At 37.4% G+C, this 25,613-nt stretch overlaps 2 protein-coding genes across 5 annotated transcripts in view; one reads left to right on the top strand and one right to left on the bottom strand.

Moving 5' to 3' along the window:
• Positions 1 to 7,239, top strand: part of LOC306871566 (tyrosine-protein kinase Fer-like) — a 40,188-nt gene extending 32,949 nt beyond the window's left edge. The window contains exons 19-20 of one of the 2 annotated variants that reach the window (XM_079419610.1): positions 53 to 175; positions 4,090 to 7,239. In XM_079419610.1, coding sequence (XP_079275736.1) covers positions 53 to 175; positions 4,090 to 4,226 — 260 coding nt within the window. In that variant the 3' untranslated portion in view covers positions 4,227 to 7,239. The remainder of the gene's footprint in view (positions 1 to 52; positions 176 to 4,089) is intronic. The other variant, XM_079419611.1, reaches the window with a different exon arrangement.
• The window catches only part of LOC306871568 (E3 ubiquitin-protein ligase Praja-2-like), a 32,760-nt gene extending 7,349 nt beyond the window's left edge, over positions 1 to 25,411 (bottom strand). The window contains exons 1-9 of one of the 3 annotated variants that reach the window (XM_079419614.1): positions 25,350 to 25,411; positions 23,467 to 23,658; positions 20,089 to 21,091; positions 18,552 to 18,731; positions 17,345 to 17,530; positions 16,992 to 17,106; positions 15,193 to 15,307; positions 11,604 to 11,719; positions 9,915 to 10,036 (exon numbers count right to left, since the gene is read on the bottom strand). In XM_079419614.1, the coding sequence (XP_079275740.1) occupies positions 9,917 to 10,036; positions 11,604 to 11,719; positions 15,193 to 15,307; positions 16,992 to 17,106; positions 17,345 to 17,530; positions 18,552 to 18,731; positions 20,089 to 21,091; positions 23,467 to 23,656 (2,025 nt within the window). In that variant the 5' untranslated portion in view covers positions 23,657 to 23,658; positions 25,350 to 25,411 and the 3' untranslated portion in view covers positions 9,915 to 9,916. Of the gene's footprint in view, positions 1 to 8,433; positions 10,037 to 11,603; positions 11,720 to 15,192; positions 15,308 to 16,991; positions 17,107 to 17,344; positions 17,531 to 18,551; positions 18,732 to 20,088; positions 21,092 to 23,466; positions 23,659 to 25,349 lie in introns of those variants that run through there. The other 2 variants (XM_079419613.1, XM_079419615.1) reach the window with 2 other exon arrangements.
• Positions 25,412 to 25,613: the final 202 nt, after the last annotated feature.

The raw sequence follows: 25,613 nt of genomic DNA, 5'->3' as shown, positions 1-25,613 counted from the left end.
AAGTTCTTAAGTTGGATCCAGGCTGATGTTTGACATGTTGTTTAAATCCCAGGGAGATACAGCTCAGAGAGTGATGTGTGGAGTTATGGGATCCTCCTGTGGGAAACCTTCAGTCTAGGAGTGTGTCCTTACCCAGGCATGACCAACCAGCAGGCTCGAGAACAGGTCGAAAAAGGTACAAAACTATGGAAGCAGAATAATGACAATAGTTTTTGAAACGTAAAAAAGATGCATTGCAATTAACAGTGCTTGCATTTTAATGCCTTGTATTTCCAGGACTTGCATTTTTAGGTCCTGCAATTTAACCTAGTTGTTTATTTAAGGTGTGAATATTTCAATTCAAAATATTTCACACACATTTTCATAATTAAAAATTAAATAATTCATATTCACCTTTCAGAATTCACTTCCAAAATATTAAATCTGTTTAAAAATACGATGTATCACATTCTACAGGCAAATTTCTGTAAATTTAATTTTCCAAATTCGCTGCCACAAATTCAGTGGTTAAAATTTAGCAGAAAATTCAGTGTTGAACATCCGGGAACGGTGCTGTAATACTGGGGTTCCCCTCATACGTCACACTCCAGGATTCCCCAACGACGTACCTCAGTGAACTAATACAGTGATATAAGACCTCAGATCTCAGAATACACTTTACTGATGATTATTCGAACTTTATCGACAGTTAAGCAGATGTAGAATATGAACGAACATGCAAGGTTTCACGCTGTTTCCCTCAGAAATCGGTTAAAGAAAACACATTACGCGGCTCAATAGTGCACTAACGCAATGAGAGCTATTAGGCTTGTTTGAGATGCTCCTCGCCTGAAGTGTAGGTGAGAGTAGGCGGCTGCAGTGAGGAGAGGAGTGAAATAAGCGCAGTCAAGACAGACGGCGGATATCGCGTTATTCTCACTCGTGCTGTGCTGCTGATAAGTGTGATAATTTCAGTTCTGTTGCTTTTATATGAATATAAATATGACGAACAAGACACTCAAAGTGCTTGCTATTTAATCCCAGACGAAATGCGTATTTATCATCCATTTCTACTTTAATACAAACATGTATTTTAGATTTTTATAGAAATATGACAACAATCACATATCTCACACAGAGATCACACTCACACACTGTCATAGTGTTTGGGAATATTCAAGCATAATTTAAACACACAATCACATGAAATCAAAAAAAAAAAAAAAAAAAAAAAAAACTTGAGCAGAGAACACAGTTGTCTGAACCAATGAGCATGAAGCTGTGTTTCCCATCATGCTTTTGATCAGCGCAGTCAGTGGAGAGCAACTGAGCGCGACTGCTGAATCCGACACAGCCACCTTGCCGTCGCGAGAGTTTTCTGGCACAGGTCAGCATGACATCAGAACAAGGCGGACATAACTCGGACACTTTTTATTTCTTTATTTCAAAAGATGTTTATGGTAACTATTTATTTGTTTTTCTCTTTATATTTCTTTCGTTATTACTATTATTGAGGTATTTACTGTTTTGTATTCTGGTTGTGTATGTATTTTATTGCTTTGACTGTATCCCCTGTGAATGTTATGTTTAATAAAAATTATAATAATAATAAAAAAAGAAAAATCTCGGACACTTTTCTAACCGGCATGCATCTCATGGTGATCACCAGTGATCGGTTCTGCACAGATTTTGCTCATCTCAAACAAGCCAATTAAAAGGCCAAACTCAGATCTTACTGATGATGCAAACAGATGATGATATGAACGCAACGTTACGGAACTGCTCAAAACTGCACGTTGAACATTTCCCACAAAGAAAACGCTTATCGTGGTTTGTTGCCTCAGTGATAATAAATGATTCAATACAGCATCTAATTAATAAAATATATTACTGTATGTTATGTACATTTTAAGCAGATGAGCCCACAACCAACAAGTTTCACCAAACCATTTTTGTTTCTCCCATGGAAAACCGAGCGCGGTAGTTTTAGGTTTGATATTCCCTGCATATTCGCCTAGGCTGCTTTAGGGACCGTTTGCAAATTTACCTCACAGTACAAAATGAAGTAATAATTTACTAAATTATTAAAATTTAATTAATAAATTCCAAAAAAAAATTCAAATGAATGCTTACAGTAAATGAATAATTTACTCAAACTGACTAAATATATATTGCCAATAACTCGCCCTGACAATAATTTCCCTAAGTATGTACACTACACAAACATTTTTGAGAAGAAAAATTCTTAAACGATTCAAAAAATCCAACCTGTAGTAAGTCAGTTTTGTATCTAGCAACGTACTACAACTGTTGGAACATGAAAAAAACCCTTTCCAGGGATCTCTTATATGTAAATAACTGTGTACCGTATATATATATATATATATATATATATATATATATAAAGGGAGGTATTGGCAAAATCTCATCTGTAGTAAATCACTATGAGCAATACAAATTTTACAATTTGACTCTGTTATATTAAATGTCAAAAGTCATTTTAATTTAAATACATTGGGTTTTAACCCAGTCGGTGGAATTGTCAGACGGTCCCTTGTGTGCGATAGCGCGTCAATGCTTTCTCTGATTTACATTTGCAGCAACAATACACCTAGGAGTTAACCTAGTTTTGAACTCCTTTTTTATGCCAGTATAAAGTAGTTGCTTATGGTTAAAACTAATCGTGGTATTGATATCTTTGTAGGACTGTCGACTCTATAGATCAGTGGTAAGGAAAAGCAATGTAAATGCAATGTAAATGCAGTGTGTTGCGTTCTTCTAACCTCATTTGCTTGCCTGTATATAGTTCGCATAATCATCAGTAAAGTGTATTCTGAGATCTGAGGTCTTCTATCACTGTATTAGTTCACTGAGGTACGTCGTTGGGGAATCCTGGAGTGTGACGTATGAGGGGAACCCCAGTATTACAGCACAGCGTCACACAAGCCATGATACAAAGTTACAGAAACTAAGCAACGAAAGCAATATATGTCTTCCTCAGATGTAATGTTAGTTCTGTACTTCAGAGTTGGGTAAAAGAGCATTATAATCTCCTTTGTGGTAGAGAAAGCTGCTTACATGCAGGCTACGGGAAACAGCAAAGATGTTGAATTAAACATACACACAATCAGCATTTCCATGTTTATACTGGCCCCGATAATCAAAACTTCTACTTAGCGCTTGCTCCATTTCTGCAAATCAGTTTTTGTGAATGAATGACTTGATCCACATATGGCCTTCATCAACAGCCGTTTGCGCCACCTACTGGTGAGCAGCTGACATCAGCTGGAGATCATGCATCGGTGCTCTACTGCTATTCCTGCCATTCCCAGATGTTCAACGCTGTAATTTCTGCCGAATTTTAACCACTGAATTTGTGGCAGCAAATTTGGAAAGTGAAATATAATTACCGAAATGTGCCTGTCGAATATGATACATCGTATTTTTAAACAGATTGAATATTTTGGAAGTGAATTCTGGAAGGTGAATATGAACGATTGAATTTTTAATCATGAAAATGTGTGTGAAATATTTTGAATTGAAATATTCACAGCTAAAATAAACAACTAGGTTAAATTGCAGGACCTAAAAATGCAAGTCCTGGAAATACAAGGCATTAAAATGCAAGCACTGTTAATTGCAATGCATCTTTTTTTCGATTTGTGGAATTCAGCATGCTTTACGTTTCAAAAACTATTGTCATTATTCTGCTTCCATACAAAACCACTCCATTTTTAGTAAATGATCCAGAGACAGATTGATGTGATATTTAATTGAATTAATTGATTTCATTTCATTTTTTATTAGTTATTACATTTATTTAATTAAATTATATTTTAATTAATGAATGGTATAATAAATACATAATTATTAATGAAATTAAATGATATAAAATGGACTGTTTTTATATCTGTAACTGGACATTATTTCACATGTTTTTTCCTTTAAAGTAGGTACTGCACAGTATGTACGACACAGTGTGCAGTGCCCTAGTACTATGTTCTGAACATAACCTGCAATCTCTGTTAGCCTTTTAATAATTCTGTCAACATATATCCACTTGATTTAAAATCAACCCTGACAGAAAGTTTTGTGTTGTGTGTAATGTAGGTTACAGAATGTCCTGCCCGCAGAAGTGTCCAGAGGAGGTGTACGGGATCATGCAGAGATGTTGGGAGTACAAGCCTGAGAATCGACCCACATTTGTCGACATTCAGAAAGAGCTGGCCTCTATCAAGAAAAAATAGCCTTTGAGGAAATGGCTGGAAGGCCAAACTCATACTTCACATTCAGGTGATCCCTAATCTGCAGAGAGAAACACAACGAATGTTTCGCCCTCGAAATTACGTGCTATTATTGTACTAAAGAGTACTCCGTCACATAATCACTGTGTGAACTGCCTATGCACCAGCTGTTTTGAGCCATTAGCATGGAGAGAGGTCTCAGCTTTGCTGATTTCAAAATTATGCAGATTTTCCCCTTTTTTTTTGGTAAGTGAGCAACAGTTAAGCTACGACAGACAGCATGTAAGATGTATTAGGTGTATTCAGAATGCCGTTGAGTACTCCTGTGTACTCACCAGTGATAAAGGGGGGGTTGTTAACCCAAAAATGAAATTCTGTCATCATTTGCTCACTCTTATGTTGTTCCAAATCTGCAGAACTTTTCTTTCTTCTTTGGAACACACAAAGGTTTTAAGTGTTTCTGGTCCAATCAGTTGGGTCTAATGTTGATTTATACTCGATTCACTTTCAGTATATAGACAAAACAGTTGAAACATTCTTCAAAAATATCTTTTGTGTTTTACAGAGGAAAGAAAAGTCATGCTGGTTTGGAAGGAAATGTGGGTGAATAAATGTTCATTTTTGGGGAACTATCCCTTTACAATAAGGAGATGAATGTGTGAAGATGGACTGTTTGTCCACCCAATAACAATATTGCTTTTTCTTTTTTAAGTCCTAAAACCTAATGGTTTGGGGAGTTTTATAGTCAAGCCATTTTATGCCATTGGAGTAATTGGACCTTTTGTGGGGTGTAAACAATTACAGATGTTTGTCAGTCACACAAAATAACGTCACATCCTTAAGACTTTGATTGAGTGACATTCCAGCGTTTCAGTACTCAAGCAATGAGACCAAAGTGCAATTTATAATAACAAAAATGGTATACTACAGTCAAGTGGCCTTAATGTAAAACCCAGCGATTCTGCCAGGCTGCTTGCATGGACACTGCATCAATCTACAGATTACAAGCCTTGAGATTTCTTCAGAAGTCTCCAAATACTTCAACCTCACACCTCTTCATGGTTCATGCCATTTGATGTTTAAAGTGATAGTTCAGAATTAAAAAAAAAAAGAAAAGTCAACTGTCATTATTTGCTCACCTCCATGCCTTTCCGATTGCATTATGATTTGACAGTCCTAGTAACTTTCAATGTATGGAAAAGAGCAGCTTGCCTTTGAAACAAAGAAAATCATACTAGTTTTGACAGATGAAAATGAGTAGATAATGACAGGATTTTCATTTCTTTAGGTTTACTGTGTTACCATGTAGCATATTAGCCGTCACCAAAAGCTCTGTCCAAAACTGTGTTTTGTTATGTTGGGGGATCTGTTTTATTTTCTCCGTAACCAGCAACCAAAGCCAGTCACAAGCATGTTTATTTGTATCTATGCCATTGTCTTGGATTGTGATGTTCTTATTCTTGTGCTATTTTACGATCAGGTTTTCTCAAGCAAACAACCCCTAATAGATGCATTTACCTGAATGAGTATTACAGGTTTGGTTAGACAATGATGTGTTTTGTATTAAGAATATCCCAGGTTGTTTCCTACCATTTTTGTCAAGTGCCATTTTCTTTCCATGCTTATGTACCCAAGCTCCACAGGAGCGTCTTGTGTGGGCCGCCCAGACCAGCAACTTCTTGTTCCCGAGTCACATAAATTTTTCATTCCATTTCCAAAAAAATGGAATAGTGGTTTCTTCAAGGTTTACTCTATCAAATCATTCCTTTTGTATTTTGTAAATACTTCTTTGTAGAATCAGTAATGTAATTTTGTAGGTGTTTGTTTTTTCTGCAAAACTAATGATGTTAGAATGTGGATGTCTGTCAGGAATATGCGTCAACTTTCAGCTATAATAATAGCGATGAAGACCCAGCATCAATACTGCTCTAATATTTGCACATTTGGAATATGTAAAGAGGGTCCCAGAGCATTGACTGTGCTTCTTTCTAGTCTGCAATTTTTTTTTTTCTTCATGTTGTTGCTATCACTATAATGCAGCCAAAAGTCAATGGAGTTTGATATGCAATAAAATGCATGTGCCAATCATGCAGAACTGGTGCCAATTTACACACAAAGCTACTGTATAATACAGTTTGGATTTGTATCCTTGCATGATTCGCCAGTGGGTTCAGATCAAAATGATTATTTGAATTTTTTTGGGTGAAGTTGAGCTTGCATCAATTAAACTACTGGTGAGTGAGCTCTTCTGGTTTTTTTAAACATCAAAGCAATTATCCCTATAGTGTGTTGTTTGAAATACTGTAATATTATTCTAGCATTTTAATCTTTTGCTTTTTTTTGTACCATTCACTATAATACCTACTGTCAGTGTATTAAAGCAAACGCCAGTATTGTGTCTCACATTATATTGAAATGTGTTACTCCGAGACGTTCGATTCTCTTTCCCATGTCTGACTTGCACAGAGTGTTCATCGGAAAAATGGCTTGTTTTATTAGAGCAGCGATTACTCTAATAAAACATTCAGAACTTAAGCTCATTTTCAAAGTACTTTAAGCAAAAGTTTCTGTTGTCATTCAGATCGGCAATTCTTCCTTCCCTGTGCTGGACTATTTATTTTGTGATGGAAACACTTATGTATTGATTGCACTTTTGGCCTTTTTATGCTTTAAAATGATCTCCTATTATAAAACGGCATAAGATTGCTGTTTCAGGAAATGATCAACTCAAAACTGTCTTGAATTGATCCATGAACAAAAGTAGAAAAGCAACACTGGACGTTTAATTTTCAAACTAATGCTTTTAGAGATTTTCACCCCTGCCACCTGAAAGAGGAAATATGAAAAGTGAAATGGTTGACATTTAGGCGGCTTGATTCCTTGTTTTCCATGTAGTTTTCTTTTGTCTGTTTGTCTGTTCTGTTTGCTCATAACACCTCTCTGATGGACATTCAACTATAACAATGTCTGCTCATTGTTTATATTGTACACTTGCAATAAAGTTAGGAGTCTTTGAATTTGCCGCTTGAAATGAATTAAAAGTGAGGGTTTTCGTATGCGTTTTTTCGTATTCATCCTCATTTCCTATCAAAATGCTTGCTACAGATGAGAAAATCGAATCTGATCCAAATTGTTTTTTAGTTTCGGAGGCAGTGTGTAAATGTGATTGACACAACGTGAGGTCGTATTTATTTTGCGAAATAACGTGCGAAAATTGCGGACACTGTGTGCAATGACCTTCACAGTTTAAGTTCAATTCTCGCCATCAACAAACCATTAACTACAACTTTTGCCTCAAACTCCTAATTTGTTGCTTAAGGTAGTTGTTAGGTTTAGGTATTGGGTAGGATTAGGGATGTAGAATATGTTCATGTTCAACAGCTAATATGTTAATAATAGACATGCTAATAAGCAACTAGTTACCGGTGAGAATTGGTCCCAAGCATCGAAAAGCTCAACTGAATGAAGAGGTGTATACAACAGGGGCTTTCAATCAAAAGAATACTGTGTTTAAAGGGAAGCGCTTCACCTTCAGGAGGTCAAACTAAATATTACATAACCTGTCTGTTTAATATAGTTCGCACTTTTTTTTTTAAACCGGTTACTGATATTTGGGGAAATATCTGGAAAATGTTTCTTAAGAAATGTCTTATTTTCTAGCGATAACAACAAACAAAAATATTAAAAGAAATACAAACTTGAAGCTAGTTTGGTTGTATGCTAGAGAGTTGGTTTATAGATGAATTCAAATTAAATGAAAGAAAATACTTTTTCTAGATAAATCCCACAAATTAAAGAAAATTGTACAATTCTTTTTCTTGTGATAAATTTGAGAGAGTTGAATGGTTGAGCTTGGTGAATGCAGACGAAAAAAAGAAAAAATTAAATTAGCTTACTGACATCACCTTAAATGTGACTTAACTATCAAATTCGGCATTATTTATACATACATTTGTGTGTAAAATTGAGTGTTTATGGTGGTAAATATAAATAACTATACAGATTAATGGTCAAACGATTTATCGCTAATCGCATCCCAAAATAAAAGTTGTTCGTTCACATAATGTGTACTGTGTATATTTATTATGTATATATACAGTATATATTTTGAAAATATTTACATTTATATAAACCATAACATTTAATATATAAACGTAACATTTTCTATACATACATATTTATATATACACACAATAAATATACACACATTATGTAAACAAAAACTTTTATTTTGGATGCGATTAATCGCGATGAATCGTTTGCCAGCACTGATACAGATAATATAGATATAGCTTATCCAGTAGTTTCCTCTCTGTAGTACACTGGGTCTCATTCACACAATTTTGAGCATAAAATTTGCGTAAGAATGTTCTCAAATTCACCGATAACTTTTGCATTTACATCTCTTCTAAATGTCTGAAAAATCATTTGAATCTACACATAAACAAACACACACCAAAAATCCCTGAAGCAGACAAATATAAAGCTGTAAAGGAAAGGTTGTTGTGCAGGAAACCCTTATATGGAGAAGGGTTGGCCATGCTTTATACAAATTACTGCACATTACTGTTCATTTCAAATACTCACAAATTGTGAATTATAAAATACATGAATTGGGCAGAATTTTTTCATGAGAAGTTCTCCTGTGCATATAGATATGAATAATCCACATAATTATTTGTGAATAAGACCAATTGTGTTTTGTTAAACTGGGACACCAATTTACACCCTATTTGTGGAAAGTGCCTACAGCTGTTCATCTCACTGATCATTTAGCCAGTGAAATCTATATATAATAAGAGTTAGTCATGTTAACAGTGTCTTTCAAAAATACATAAATAATATGTCTGGTTTCCAAGATTCCAGTAAATAGAGTCCACAATAATGTGTGATTTGGGTGGCCGCACACCTGCGCCTTTCATTGAGTATTATTCTGCGGCGATGCTTTTCTCCACAGATACGAGCTGCCGTCTCTAAATAACACGACGTTGAATACATGCCAATTGCCTTAGCAATAAACAGCACAAATCCATTTCATATTTATAGTCCCCCCACAATCAGATTTTTCAGTTCAGACTGTCAGCCTCTCGCACACAGACGTCTGGAAATGATATTGCTCCCAAAAGTGCTTTTGTGAAAACGACCTATTCGGCGGCCATCATTTGGATGATTTATACAAATGTTTATGAACCAGAGTGAAATATATCGCACAGCTATTATCATTCATATCCAGTTACACGCACTTAAATCTGGAATTACAATGCAACTGAATTAACTCAATGGATATCTGGGGAGAGTTCAGGCTGGAATGCACCTGGAAGCCACTCTGAATTGAGCAAAGAAATGATCACTTGAACCAAATGTGAGCTTTTATTGAGGGATTGCATTGGAGTTTTACTTGACATGACGTGGAAAGTTATAGACATGTAATTACTTTTAGCCTGGATGTACAAAAACATTTTAATTGAAACATGAATAAATATGCTTCCTATGAATATATACGCATTCATATTTTCTTAGAAAATAAGGTTTAGATTGCCACGTTTGGACCATGAATTGCAGCACAAGTCACTAGGTTAAATGGAATCTGAATGCTAGTTCTGTTCGCTGCTTGCCATTTCTTTGCGAGACTGATTATTTATTATTGAAGTGTTTCTTTGTGGGATGTGAGATGAAGGGTGTATGACTGACGTTCAACACGTTCCCCCAGACGCGCTGTGACCGGATGGCGGCGTTTCTTGTTCAGTATTTGAAGATGCAGGTTCGCTCACCGCCGGAGTCAGAACGTGGCGACACACTGGACATGTGCCAGACTGAAAATCATGAAAAAACAGTATTCGGTACATATAATTCTGTCATTATAAAATTCTGGTCTTAAAGGAACAGTTCGCAAAAAAATGCTGTCATTTACTGACACTCCAATGGGTTGTTCCAAAGACTGTCAAAAACACAAATTAAGATTATTGAAATTGTAAAATACACTGAACAAAATTATAAAGGCAATACTTTTGTTTTTGCCCTTATTTTTCATGAGCTGAACTCAAAGATCTAAGACTTTTTCTATGTACACAAAAGGCCTATTTCTCTCAAATATTGTTCACAAATCTGTCTAAAGCCCGATTCGGACAGTAATTGTTTCTCAGGGGGATGCAAGTGATTTTCACCATTACAGGGGGTAGTTGCTGATTTAATTCCCGTCTGAATCCAGGACATCTGTGTTTTTCTCTCACCATCCCAGTGAAAATCCTTGGCCAAATTACCTACTGTTTTTTGAAAAATGGCAGACAGCGTGTATGGCATCGTGTGGGTAAGCTGTTTGCTGATGTCAACGTTGTAGATCGAGTGGCCCATGGTGGCGGTGGGGCTATGGTATGGGCAGGCGTATGTTATGGACAACAAACACAGGTGCATTTTATTGATGGCATTTTGAATGCACAGAGATACCGTGACGAGATCCTGAAGGCCCATTGTTGTGCCATTCATCCACGACCATCACCTCATGTTGCAGCATGATAATGCACGGCTCCATGTTGCAAGGATCTGTACACAATTCCTGGAAGCTGAAAACATCCCAGTTCTTGCATGGCCAGCATACTCACCGGACATGTCACCCATTGAGCATGTTTGGTATGCTCTGGATCGGCATGTACGACAACGTGTTCCAGTTCCTGCCAACTTCGCACAGCCATTGAAGAGGAGTGGAAAACCTGATCAGCTCTATGCAAAGGAGATGTGTTGCACTGCGTGAGGCAAATGGTGGTCACACCAGATACTGACTGGTTTTCAGACCCCGCCCACCTTTTGTGTACATAGAAAAGTCTTTGATCTTTGAGTTCAGCTCATGAAAAATGGGAGCAAAACCAAAAGGGTTGCATTTATAATTTTGTTCAGTGTAGATATATTGAAACCTCAAAGACTACGGTCCATCCATTAAAGTCCATGGGCCAGATTTACTAAAAGCAAATTATCATGAGTGAACAATGCCATAAAAGTGCCAATGGGAGTGAAACGTTTTTTTGGGCGTTAAATTATGGTGCAAACACCAGTTAACACTGACTACCGCAAATCTTAGTAAATCAGCTTACGTGATTAATTTAAATATTCGCCTCCTGACAGGGAAAATCCCACAAAAGCATATGTAATAAGGTCAATCGAAAAAATAACTATGTTCGCCTTTTTATTGCTAATTTTCCCTGCATGTCTTTGATAAATCCTGACAGTAGTTTTTTTTTTTTTTTTAACCCAAAAGAGGGTTAAAAAAGCTTCCAAGCTTACCATATTTAATGAGCTCAATTTATATGTAGATATAAAAATAAGATAGATTTTAATTGTCCATTAAATTGTCTCTTTCACAAGCTCCAAGAAAAAAAACAGCATTACCTTTCTGAGCCAGAGAGTGACACAGAGTTTATGGAACATGTGGCGGCACGGCAGCAGGGTTGCAATCTCATCTTTGACGTATTCACAACAGCAGATGGCACAGCACTGTTCCTGCTCTGCAGAACCAAAGAGAGTGTGCATGTGAAAGCATGCAAAAGACTCAACTCGTGAACCTACAACACCAAACCAAATATTTAAACATGTCTCGATCCAGTCACGCACACATCAAATGATTCATTTCAGTCATTGGGGCTGAAAATGAAGTCATTTTATGCTTTCCAAAGCAGATTTATCACCCCAAATGCACTCAGGCAATAAAGCTGAAGTGGGACATTAGTGTGAGAGTATGATTTTCCCAGCATTCATCCCGTGTGTTGAGTTTTGTGAAAAACATTTCTCATCTGGGGTTCGTATTGCACTAAAAAGGAGTACACAAAGTATTTCAAGATGATGAGCTTGGGTTTCGGTGTCTGTCAGTGTATCTCATACACACTACAATTTCCATCTGCATAACCCTTTGCATGGGCAGCAGTGAGAAACAGGAAGGCAAATTATAAATACAGTACAGTCACGTAAACACACACCCGGTTTGTAACACTCCTATAAAGTTTGTAATATTACACAAGTTAACGTTTGACCATTAAGTTTGTAATATTGTGTGTTACACAGTGTACAACTGCTGTATTCCGAACTGCATCAGCATTCAGATTGAAGCGTCAGCGCTGCGTATCATTTCATAAAGTAATGCTGTTGTTATAGCTGTTAAAAGACTTTTAAAATAATTTGAGATTAAAAGTCACTTTCAAACAGCAGCGAGTGTTTGAAATAACTGTTTGAGATCTGATGTGGATTATGATCACATTATACAAGGCAGAAATAAGTGATGCAAAAGACTATGCACGCTAGCCATTATCATGATAAACATGGTTAAAAACGACTGCTTGAAGAGATAAGAGCTTCTCAGTCAACTTCTCCATCAGGCTATCACAATCGTATATTTATTTAGTAACAGTTTATCTGTCATAGGTGTCAGAGACTTTAGCTCCGCGTATGTCATAAAAATTGTATAATGGTTTTTGTTCGGGAGCTCCCTCTTCTACAGGTCGTATTTTTGATGAAAAAAAAAAAAATATATATATATATATAGAAATGATTCTAAATGTGATGTATTCTGTGACTACAAATAAACAGAAACAGACTCGACTGAAAATAGGGTATGTGTCCTCTTTCTTTTGTGAAATAACGGTTCATACCGCTTTATTTCTATGTGACTAATTTTCAATCCTGATTAATTCATTATGATCAATGTATCACTTATTATTGTATAACATCGACGCTTTTGGATTAAAATCTTTAACAAAATATGCAAACAAACGGCCGCTTTTATCATGTTCGTTTTGTGATTGTGCTAATTCCAGTGACTTATTTCTTATTAGTCTTCTGATAACTTCTCTTTGTTGGTGAAATGAGGGGTTGTGACGCCGTTCCATAGAGGCATGAAAAGGGCTGATTTTAGTGAAGCGCTGTGGAGCTTCTGGCCCGACAGTGGAAACGCATCGTGATTTTGGGCTCAGTGCTACAGGTCCGAGGCTATTAGCCCCGCCCAGCACCTTTAAAGCACTGGCTCGATGGTGGAAAAGCGGCTAATGTGCTTCTTCCTGAGCCACTCCTTTGTTGCCTTGGCCGTGTGTTTTGGGTCACTGTCGTGCTGGAATACCCATCCACGACCCATTTTCAATGCCCTGGTTGGCTTCAATGCCCTGCCCCTGCCGGTACATGGCCCCGTCCATCGTCCCTTTGATGCGGTGCAGTTGTCCTGTCCCCTTAGCAGAAAAACACCCCCAAAGCAAAATGTTTCCACCTCCATGTTTGACGGTGGGGATGGTGTTCTTGGGGGTCATAGGCAGCATTCCTCCTCCTCCAAACACAGCGAGTTGAGTTGATGCCAAAGAGCTTAATTTTGTTCTCCCCGTCTAAATACTGTAAAGCTGATATAAAGCCACCCAGCTTTATATCAAGCTGATGTAAAGCTGCTTTGACACAATTTGCATTGTTAAAAGCGCTATAAAAATAATAGTGACTTGACTTGTTCTCATCTGTGAAAGTGTCATCTGGCCACAACACTTTCACCGAGTTCTGCTCTGAATCATTGGCAAACTTCAGACGGGCCAGTACATGTGCTTTCTTGAGCAGGGGGACCTTGCAGGCGCTGCAGGATTAGTCCTTCACGGCGTAATGTGTTACCAATTGTTTTCTTGGTGACTATGGTCCCAGCTGCCTTGAGATCACTGACAAGATCCTCCCGTGTACGTAGTTCTGGGCTGATTCCTCACCGTTCTCATGATCATTGAAACTCCACGAGGTGAGATATTGCATGGAGCCCCAGTCCGAGGGAGATTGACAGTTATTTTGTGTTTCTGTTGTCACCTTCTAACCAAGCTGCTTGGCGATGGTCTTGTAGGCCATTCCAGCCTTGTGTAGGTCTACAATCTTGTCCCTGACATCCTTGGACAGCTCTTTTAGAGAGTGCTCCTAATCTCAGCCCTTTAAGAGAGTGCTCCTAATCTCAGCTCCTTACCTGCATAAAAGACACCTGGGAGCCAGAAATCTTGCTGATTGATGGGGGATCAAATACTTATTTGACTCATTAAAATTCAAATCAATTTATAACTTTTTTGAAATGCATTTTTTTGTTATTCTGTCTCTCACTGTTCAGATTAACCTACCATTAAAATTATAGGCTGATCATTTCTTTGTCAGTGGATCAAAACAGTATTTATTGTTTGAATTTCTAAAAAAAAAAAGAAGAAAATTTGAAAGCTGAGACTTTGTTTCATACTACAAGTAACCTGTCTTGTCTGTCGGCGTGTTGTCAGTTTCCTGTTTGCTCTGCGATATATTTTTCACTGTGTGAGAACACGATGTGGACATAGCAAAGATAACTAAAGGCTGCCCCCTTAGTTATCTTTGCCATGTCTGTACATCACTTTGCGAAGGGTCAATTAAGAGCCACTCATGTCCTCAAACAAGATTGACCATTTGACAATGCTCATAACGCCAAAATGGATCATGCAATATTTTTGACAATCACTACATAAAGATGCTTTTGAATATGCTTTTTTTACTGTAACATATCAAACATATTGTAACAAATCAATTTGTCAGTTTTCAATTTGTGAATTTATAAATTTTTTCTTTTTACAAATTTGACAATTTGAACCGTTTGTTTGAAATAAAAATTCTATCTACTTTACAAATGCATGTTTATTGTTATTATAGTAATCAATATATCTATGCATTTTTAAAGCTTGATTTCTTTTAAATGCAATTTCTTTTAAAAATGTCAATCACAACCAACATCTCTCTGGTGACGCATGCCAGACTTATCCAATAATGCTTTAACCCCATAAATAATGCTTCATAAAATAACATTTGTTTTTACTGAATTTCTACTAAACACTGAGTCCGTCCAAATTCGCATATTGTTTAAACAGACTGATTAAAAACCTTACACTAGACTAAGACACTTGCTGACTGCAGCATTGTATTTTGTGCATGTTATTGTAGCTACAAGTAAAGGAAGTAGTACCAATGTTTTCGGCATTGATGGTGATCTGCGGTAGGCAGTCGATAATTTGTTCAGTGGCGGGGGGATGAGCCTGCTCCACATCTATAGCCAAAGACTCCAGATGAGCCAGTGCTGCCTGCAACACAACACAAGACATTAGCATATTTCATTTCCTCTGGATAAAGATAGAAGCAAGTTAATTATACATTAATCGTTACATTGCTAGTGTGCTCTCTCATTGGCTGAAATCAATGAAGTTTGCTGGGGTTTAACCACATCAGCCCAATTTCTTAACGTTTTTTGATTGAATTAAGATGGATCATTTATTTGTATAACTTAGCTGCTCATACAAACACAATATTTATACGTTAATGAAGCAGCAGCATACATTATGCAAGACTACTCTGCTTTCATCTCATTAAGACATGAACAATAATCAAACTAAATGCATCTTGAGATTCCATTTAAATTTGACCATTAATTAAAATGGGTCCAGTTGATGTATAAAAGAAGCTACTCTTTATTAAAAAAAAAAACTCATCTGACTTTTAAAGACCCTTGGTTATATCAAAACCTAATATAGTTAGACTGCACAGTGATTCAAACAGCAATATGGTATATAATACTAGGGAAGCAATACAGACTCCCTTCAGTTTGGTAAACATTTTAATATGCGCTTAATGCTAGAGCTGCACAACCTATCAAAATAAAAATAAATCGTAATATGGTTTAGCATAATTATCAAATGCCAAAGGCTGCATTTCACTTAAATAAATATATATGCACTGCGTGTTTCAGAGTAAAGTGTGGCACTGTGTTCTCCATCACTGCATCTGCTTTGAGTTTAGATCACTTATAACATGCATTCAGGAACGCAACATGCACCATCCATCTTCCCACATTTGTAATGAGAAGCACTTACAAGCAAAAGACAAGGTTTAAGGGCTCCTTAAAATTGAAAATAAAGATGTAATGTCATTTTAAATATAAATATTTTTTAACGCTACAGTGAAATACTACAATTTTAATATTTCTTGATTGTTTAGGATTTTTATATTTTATTTAGTAATAATAATTATAATAGCAATAATAATATATTTTTTTAATTAGTAAAATATTACACCATCTTGGTGTGTGTGTGTGTATATATACACACACTATATTGCCAAAAGTATTGGTTCAACCAAACACCAATGACTTGTATAGACACTATAAGGACAAAAGTGTTGGGACACCCCCTTCTTTAGAACAGAAAAAGGCACTAACAAGACTGTTGCAACACAGATGGGTAATACAATTTTTAAATACATGAATTATGTTTCCATCTTTGTTGCCACAGTTTTGTTAGTGCCTTTTTCTGTTCTAAAGAAGGGGGTGTCCCAACACTTTTGTCCTTATAGTGTCTATACAAGTCATTGGTGTTTGGTGATGAGTTTTTGGCTCAAGGTCTGCATTTAAAGTCACACCAGAGGTGTTCAGCTGGGATCAGGACTTGGCTTTCTGCAGACCAGTCAAGTTCTTCCACACCGACTGAATCAATCATGTCTTTTTGAACCGTGTCTTATTCACAGAGGCACTGTCATGTTAGAATAGAAAAGGGTTCTGTCCAAACTGTTGCTATAAAATTAGAAGCACACAATTCTCTAGAATATCATTATATGCTTAAACATTAAGATTTGTACTCATAGAAATTACTAAAGTAGTCAAACATGTTCATTAGAAGGGGGTGACCCAATACTTTTGGCAATAGTGTACATAAGATAGATTCCTAAACTCAATTTAAATTGTGATCAAAAAAGAAAACCATACAATTCCCTCACCTCCATAGCCTGAGCAAGACGCTCCTCTAACGCCATGTAAGTAAGGAGCTGGGAATGATCCACGTAAGAGATTGCTTGAGCCATCCCAAAACCATCGCCAAATTCATCCAGAAACCTGAAAAACAAGGGACTTTTAAACACAACTTTTCTCTCATTTTGGTATTTCAGCATGTTGCAACGGACACAATCAATAGTTCTTTTTGTAATATATTATAGTATACTCCCTTCAGTTTGGTAAACAATTTAATGTTTTAATGTTCTTGACATGTTTCATGAGATTTCCCCTGTAAGAGTTAAAGGAAGACACGACATTACATTGTTGTTGTTTTTTTTTATCTATAAGGTTTATTGACCTCCATTCTGTGTCCAGGTCTTCACTCATGCTGGAATCATCCTCCAGGTTATTGTTGCCATCCAGGATAAAGAGTCCAGGGTGCACAAACTGACTGACACCATCAGGGTCTTCATCACTGCTGCTGCCCGAGTCCTCGTTATACATGACCCAGGGGATCTCGCCCTCCTCCAGAGGGGTCTGCTCCCTGAAGAACACCACACACACACACAAACACGACAGCGGAAAAAACTTTAACATTATTAAAATGCTTAACAAATTTTAATTAATTTGACATTGCATTTCATTCTGTCCCTAGTGACCAAAGATGTTGGAAAATTAGCAGTAGTGGGTGTCTGTGTACCTCGCTGCTGTAGAAAGACTCATTTATCAGTAAATGATGGGAAAAACCATCCTAATGGCCAATTTATTAATCAATTCCAAATAAGTGGCCTACCCAGACAACTTTCTTATCCGTGCCATATGTGAGTGTAATTAACTCAATACTAACCAAATATGTGATCAGCAAGGCAGCTCACTGATCTTTCATATCTACTGCTTTAAAATGAGTATGATTTAAAATGAGTATGATTAGATTGATTTTTGCAGATGAATAAAGGGAAAAAGCCAAAAAATAGACAGTTGTGGAGAAACAAGTAGTGATAAGGAGAGGGAATGCAGTGTGGTTTGTTTTTAACTGGAAAAAAAGATTATTTTTGGAATTTGTTAATAATTTGGCATGGCGAAATGTGTCAAATAAAATCAATTACCAAAACAAAAGAAAATCATTAGAAATACCAGTCTTTGTTAATAGGGTAGCAGCTGAGTAATGATGTTGTTACACAGTATCACTGGGGAAGTCGTGGCCTAATGGTTAGAGGGTCGGACTCGTAATCGAAAGGTTGCGGGTTCGAGTCCCCGGCCGGCAGGGATTGTAGGTGGGGGGAGTGAATGTCCAGCGCTCTCTCCACCCTCAATACCACGACTGAGGTGCCCTTGAGCAAGGCACCGAACCCCCAACTGCTCCTCGGGCGCTGCAGCATGGCTGCCCACTGCTCCGGGTGTGTGTTCACGGTGTGTGTGTGTGTGTGCATTTGTTCACTACTCACTGCTGTGTGTGTGCACTTGGATGGGTTAAACGCAGAGCACCAATTTCGAGTATGGGTCACCATACTTGACAATACGTCACGAGTAAAGTGTTTCGAGTTTGTTAGAGGATGTGTGCTTACTCTAAGGCGAGGTTGAGAGAAGGCACTTCCTCCAGACTGCTGCTGCTACTGCTGTCAGGTGGCTCATCCATGCCAGGCAGAGTCTCCCAACTTTCCTCACTTGTGCACCTCTCTTTCTCCAGCCCAGAGTCAGACGTCCATGAGGCCGACCACTCACCCTCACTGAATTCCGAGCTGCTGCTGAGTACACAGAGCATGATACACACACACACACACACACACGCGTGAGCCCACCTCGTAAAAGTCAATCTAATCCTCTTAGCTGAAGAGCCTTAGCATGCAGAATGAGCACCCACTGAGCGCACCTTTGGCATCTCACTCATTTCCTGCTGTTTCCTGAGTGTATACCTTATCAACCATTCACAGTAAATGCCCAAGCTCATCCTTCACTTCAATTAAGAGGATTTTTTAAATGAGGCTCATCCACCTGACTTTGCGATTTCTGTAACTCTGTTAGCAAAATTTGGAACAAATTTAAAAGCCTGTTTTGGGCAATTTTGTAATTTTCTATAAATAAATACGCATGTATAAAATAGTATAAAAATGTACATGTAAATATATATCTTAACATCTTTTGTATCAGGGTTGAATTGTTGAGCTTGATGAATAAATTCAACAGTACTAGTGATGCAAACATTTTGAAAACTGAATAAAGAGTATTTGCTTCCCACAATGCTATAGAAATATATCTAAAATATCACAAAATAGGTAACAGGCTCGCACATAGAATGTGGGACCTAAATATTATGCTTTTGTTTATTAGAAATGAATGAAAAAATACAATTCTATAACTGAGCTAAACTCAACCAAAGTTTTAAGTTTGGGAACACGTTAAATTAATAAAAACTGGCAATAGAGACTTAATGTGTGTCTATAATATTGCAAAATATTTCTATTTCAAGCGGATGCTGTTCTTTTGAACTTTCTATTCAAAGAATCCTGAAAAACAAACGCAAAAAAATAATCTGAACTACATTGATAAACACCAAATCAGCATATTAGAATGATTTCTGAAGAATCATGCGACACTGAAGACTAATGTAATGGCTGCTGAAAATCTAGCTCTGTATCTTAGGAATAAATTGCATTTTAAAATATGTGCAAATAGAACATGGATATTACAAATTACAATAATATTTCACAACATTACTGTTTTTGCTATCATACTTGATTTCAGAAATGCAGCCTTGGTTTGCATAAAATACCTTTTTCAAAATAATTAAACATGTTATGTTTTTTAACAATAGTGTGACAGTTTATAACATCTAAAGATTGTCTCTTTAAAGATTTTCTTCCATTACTACATACATAACACGATGGTAAAAAAGGTAATGTCACATCAATTATGTCTCATCTCATGGTGTTGTACAGACCACTAGCATTGATGCAGAGAATCCTCTTTATATATATTAATGCACATACAGGATTTTTATATACTCTCTATCTTTATATACATACTTATTGTGCACAAAGCTGTACAATTCATTAATCACATTTTAGTGCAATAAATGAAATGGAAATACATGCAGTACTGCACCTTTCATCACCCTTTGTAGATGGGTCAAATGTCTCTCCAAAATTCTCCAGATCTTCCCAGATCTCATCATCATCATCATCATCATCCTCATCTACATTGGTGTTATCATCACACTCATTTTTCCTGTCCTCAGAGTTAAGGTCACTCAAGTCCATGGGTGGAAAGTCAAAGAGCAACTCATTTTCAGGGTTTGTTTGTGCGAGGAAACTCGGAGGTGCTGAGCCACACTTGTTTCTGACTGCTGCGTCTGACAAATGGCTTACTTCCTCTTTTTCTGAACGTTTCCTCCTTTCAAGGTGAGTCTCGCTCGTCTGTTTGCGGATCTTTGGCCTCACGACCATTTCGGACTGAAATGTTTCTTCAGGGTTGGTTTTTCCTGTGCTTTTAGAGGAAACGGGTGCAGAGCTGGCTGTAACCCCATGACATTTTGGAACTTGGTCTTCACCAACCAACAACGGACTAACTTTCCTATTTGCTTTTACAGTTCTTTCAAAATCTGGCTGCTCACAGCAAAGGTCTGTTGCGCTTTTAGAAGGTGCCATTTGCACTGAATGTTTACTTCTTTTTGAAAATACATTAGGATGTGAATCATCAAGTGAATTTCCACCCAATTCACAAATACCATCAAGTCTCTTCTGAGCAGCCGGAGATGGATTTAAACTGGAGTCCTCCTCCTCAGCCCCGCTGCTGTCAGGCTCATAGGCGTCAATGTTGATGTAACTCAGAGCTTCTGGGTTGGGCTTAGGGTCTTCATTAATGGGCCACACTCTAGCCTGTTCACTTTTTTCTATGCCAGAATAATATTTTCTGTCATATGGCACAACCTGGTCACTCTTTGGTCTCTTGAAATGGTTTGAGGGCGCTTTTGTGACTCTACACAATGAAGGCTGCCTCCTGCTGTGCCCCTCCTGATTAGATGCGGTGTTTAACTCAGGGCGCACTGCATTTGTGCTTGCTGTCGGCAGGATATTCTGAAGCACTGAAGAAATGTTGCCCTTTGATGCTAGAAGAAAAATGTTTCAGTTATTATTCGTTCTCCTTCACAGGATATAATTTCATTGTTTTATATAGGAAGTAAGTGTACATGCACTATAGACAAAGAAATGTTTTGGTTACATTTCCCATAAATTTACAAGAATATATTAAGAAATTATTCTTTGCATTACATTAAAAACTATTTTTGGAAACATTTTGATTCCTTGTATTATGTCTCTTTCATGACAATTATGTTTACCCCAAAATTATCATTACTGTAATAAAACAAAACCTCATTAATTCATTATTGTAATAAAATAATGATAATCACCTTGTCCTGAAAATTACCTTAAAATTTATTTAAAAAATGACAAACTAAAGGCAGTGCAATAAATACTACTGCGCCACGTGATTTTTTCTTCATAAAAATTAATTGTTTACATTGTGAAGTATAATTATTTAATAATTACATATTTTAATGCATCAAAGAATGAAACTAGAATGAAATGATCAATTCAGGGACATTAAAGGATTAGTTCACTTTAAAAAAAAACTTTTGCTGATAATTTACTCACCCCCATGTCATCCAAGATGTCCATGTTTTCATCAAGGTTTTTGATGAAAACATTTCTCCATAAAATGGATTTCATTGGGACCCAAACGGTTCAAGGTCCAAATGACAGCGTTCATGACGTCACGTAATACGCAATTACGTGAAAAGGTCACGGTTGACTTAGGCGGAAGTACCGAGTCAGTGTTTACAAATGTGCGGAAGGAGGACCATATACACATTCAAATGTCTTTGTGTCAGTTTATCGTTTAAAATGCCCATTTCGTGTGCGTATCCTGGGTGTTTTAATATTAAAAAGCCTACTGACTCGGTACTTCCGCCTACCTCAACCGTGACCTTTTCACGTAATTGCGTATTACGTGACGTCACGAACGCGCATCACAGAACAGAGCAAGGCGAGCATCTGTGCTTATAAAACTTAAACTTTTTTATTTATTTTTGAAATGACCGATCGTTTCGCTAGATAAGACCCTTATTCATCGTCTGGTATCGTTTAAAGCTGCACTGAAACTCATTTGGACCTTGAACCGTTTGGGTCCCATTGAAGTTCATTATATGGAGAAATGTTTTCATCAAGTCGTGAAAAAAAAAAAGTCGTGACGTATTGTCAAGTATGGTGACCCATACTCGAAATTGGTGCTCTGCGTTTAACCCATCCAAGTGCACACACACAGCAGTGAGTAGTGAACAAATCCACACACACACACACACACACACCGTGAACACACACCCGGAGCAGTGGGCAGCCATGCTGCAGCGCCCGGGGAGCAATTGGGGGTTCGGTGCCTTGCTCAAGGGCACCTCAGTCGTGGTATTGAGGGTGGAGAGAGCGCTGGACATTCCCTCCCCCCACCTACAATTCCTGCCGGCCGGGGGCTCGAACTCGCAACCTTTCGATTACGAGTCCGACTCTCTAACCATTAGGCCACGACTTTCCCCGACTATCAAAAACCTTAATTTATTTTCGACTGAAGAAAGAAAGACATGGACATCTTGGATGACATGGGGGTGAGTAAATTATCAGCAAAAGTTTTTTTTAAAAGTGAACTAATCCTTTAAGAGACTGTTTAGAGTAAGACAATGAGAACATGCTTTACATGTGCTTAATTGCCATAAAAAAAATTGTGTTGCAATAAAAGTCTTACTGGTCCTGACAACAGGCTTCATTTTCTTAATGAAAATTTTTTTGTTGTTGTTTTCATTTGGTTTTAGGGGTAAAATATGACCTGGGCATTTCCTGAGAGTCACCCTATAAAGAGAGAAGAAACCGAAACCCATTTCAAACTACTTTCTACCCACCCTCACCATTCTCGTATATATTTGCATAATATATACGTCAAATGGTCTCCTACAGGGTTTCGGTCTACACCTTTTAAAAGGTGATGAATGCTTCACTCTAAAGCAACCCCCCCACACACACACATATTTCAGCTCTTCAAAATCCCTGATACATTCCCAATATTACAAAGCTGTTTATTCACCATGAGAACCTCAATCTCAAAATCCATTCCTCCACTTTTACTGCTCCAGTTACTCAGCATTTGTTTGCTGAAGTTTGTAATTTTAACATATTATAATATTATTTCAATATAATATTTAGTGACAACTATAAGTAAGCCATATTTAAGTTGATTGCCAGAATAATCTTTAAAAAAAAATTATGTTTTTTTTGGTTTGAGTTTGGGGTGGGATCAGTTTTTCAACCAATAGCAATCATTAATTTTGCAAATCTTCTCATTTGTGGTGAGACAATTACACACTTGGGCTTAAATGTTGAGTAACTCTTTAGTTTCATTATCCACTAAGGGTTTCCTTCACCAACTGGTACGTACCCACTGCCGGATCCTTTTGACTACTCGTCCTCTCCATGTTTTGACAGTCCACAGTGGATGCGACTCTTTGTTTATCTGTAATTGGCCGGAAACTGATATACGCGTGTCTCCGGCCGTACCTCCTGCCTGAGATGGTTTGGTATCCTCCTGTTGGTTTGGGCCATGCAGACTTGCCTGCTTCTTGACCCATTCCTACGAGAAACAGAAGTATAAATTCACACCAAGTACAATAACTATAAAAATAACCATAACTATACTGCTGTCCACACCAATGCAAGATAACGTTCTGTTCATTATAAGTGTGCATTGCAGTTATATCATCTGCCACTTTAAATGCTCAAGCTCTTTGAAGCCAGACAGACTCAGATTGCCAGTTTATGTTTTTATCGGCCATCAGTCGAAAGAAAAAAAACATAAAAATCTTCATTAGATCTTTATAGTTAGAACTATATATATATATAGTTATCACCCTTGGTGTGAACAGGCGTTGAAAGGGTAATTCACTGCTTACAAGTTAGGCTGTTCATAAATCTTGACTGTCTGAACACTAGAAAGATTTGCTTTCCTGAAATCAGTGATCCGTGACTAGAGAAAACTGAAAAAAATAGCTGTTGTATTCTCTTTTGACAAAAAACTTCAACCCCCATAATTCACTTTTGACTTTGGCCCTGCTCCTCGGTTGATCTGACTGTCCATGGGCGGGAATACAAAAATCCAGAAGTTTGATTATTAGTTTTAATAAAAAGCCCTGGAGTTGTCAAAATCCACCAGATGACACAAAATAAAACATTCGGAGTCATCCATTGGATCTTTCATGACAAATAAATAGGATATCTGGGTGCAGGTAACACTGAGAAAAAAGTACACACTGTTCATTTACATATACTACAGACAGTCTAACAATACAAAGCTTGTTAAAAATCATCAAACGTAACTTTTAAGCATCTACATACTTTTTGAGGTCATTGTAAAAAAGGCACTTAAATGATTGAATTACAAAGGCACTTAGTCTTGCAACTCGACCTTGTGGTACTGTAAATTTTATTGACTCATGTACGATGAATTGCTTGTTTTGTTCCCCAATTGTTGCTTTGGAAAAAAGCATCGGCTAAATGATTCAATGTAACAACGTAACAGAAAACATACTGTGTGACAGCTAACGCATCAAATAACAGCGTTTTATGTTACAAAGCCTAAAACAAAGAGGATTCAGTTCTAACCAGTTCTAACCAAGATTCTCCATATTTGATGCAGAAAATGCAGCAATCTTTTAAATATTGGTTCAGTCCCTTATAAAACACACCCAGTTCAGGTGTTGGAGCCTTTACTAATAAGTCAATGGTGTTAAACATAGGGAATATCCCAAGTGTGCAATGCAGTGCTACTCCATGACCAGGATTAGAGAGAATTAAAGCTTTCTAACCTATGACAGCTCACACTGAGTAACATCACGACAGTGCTTCATCACAGCCTGATTATAAACCATCACTGTCTTGTTATTGTTGTCAATGTAGTTTGCAGCAAACACATCACATCCGTCAACAACACGCACTAAAGTTGCTTAACATATGCTATCGCTTGTCACGTTACATTGGAGATAAATCATTGCACTAAATGCAATATACAGCCCTCAAAATAGATGTTTGTCCAAAGAAACAAACAAATCCCGTGATTCGCATAATCAGTGGGATCAATTCAGTCGAATACGGGCCCTGATATAAGTTGAGCGCAGCTAGCAAGCTAACTAATGTTTGTCGACAGGCGCTGCTGCTTCTAGGACGTGGATTATAATGTCTGCCGACGCCTTCATTCCTGCAATTTCACACAGAAAGCTCACACGATGTTTTGGGTTAGGAAATGTGTCGTCTGTAAACGGACAGTACCTGTGTTCCTGGATGCCTCCTGTGTACAACTAACTCTTGCGAACGTCACCACAAAACTTAAGGGTCACGTGACACGTGTCCGCCAATCAGCTGCGAGTATCATTGGCAGTATTATAATCGGGTGCAGCTAGGCAGCTGTAAACCAACTGCAACACCACGTGTGCAATTTAAAGCCCACCTGGAAACAGAAAACAGGCGGGGATAGGATGTGGTGGAATGCTACAGGACGGGACAGGGCAGGGTAGGATGGAATAAAATAGGGTT

The sequence above is a fragment of the Barbus barbus genome, assembly GCF_936440315.1.
Source record: "Barbus barbus genome assembly, chromosome: 6".
Lineage (NCBI taxonomy): Eukaryota > Metazoa > Chordata > Actinopteri > Cypriniformes > Cyprinidae > Barbus > Barbus barbus.
Note: the sequence above shows the minus strand (reverse complement) of the source record. Positions and strands in the feature narration are given on the sequence as shown.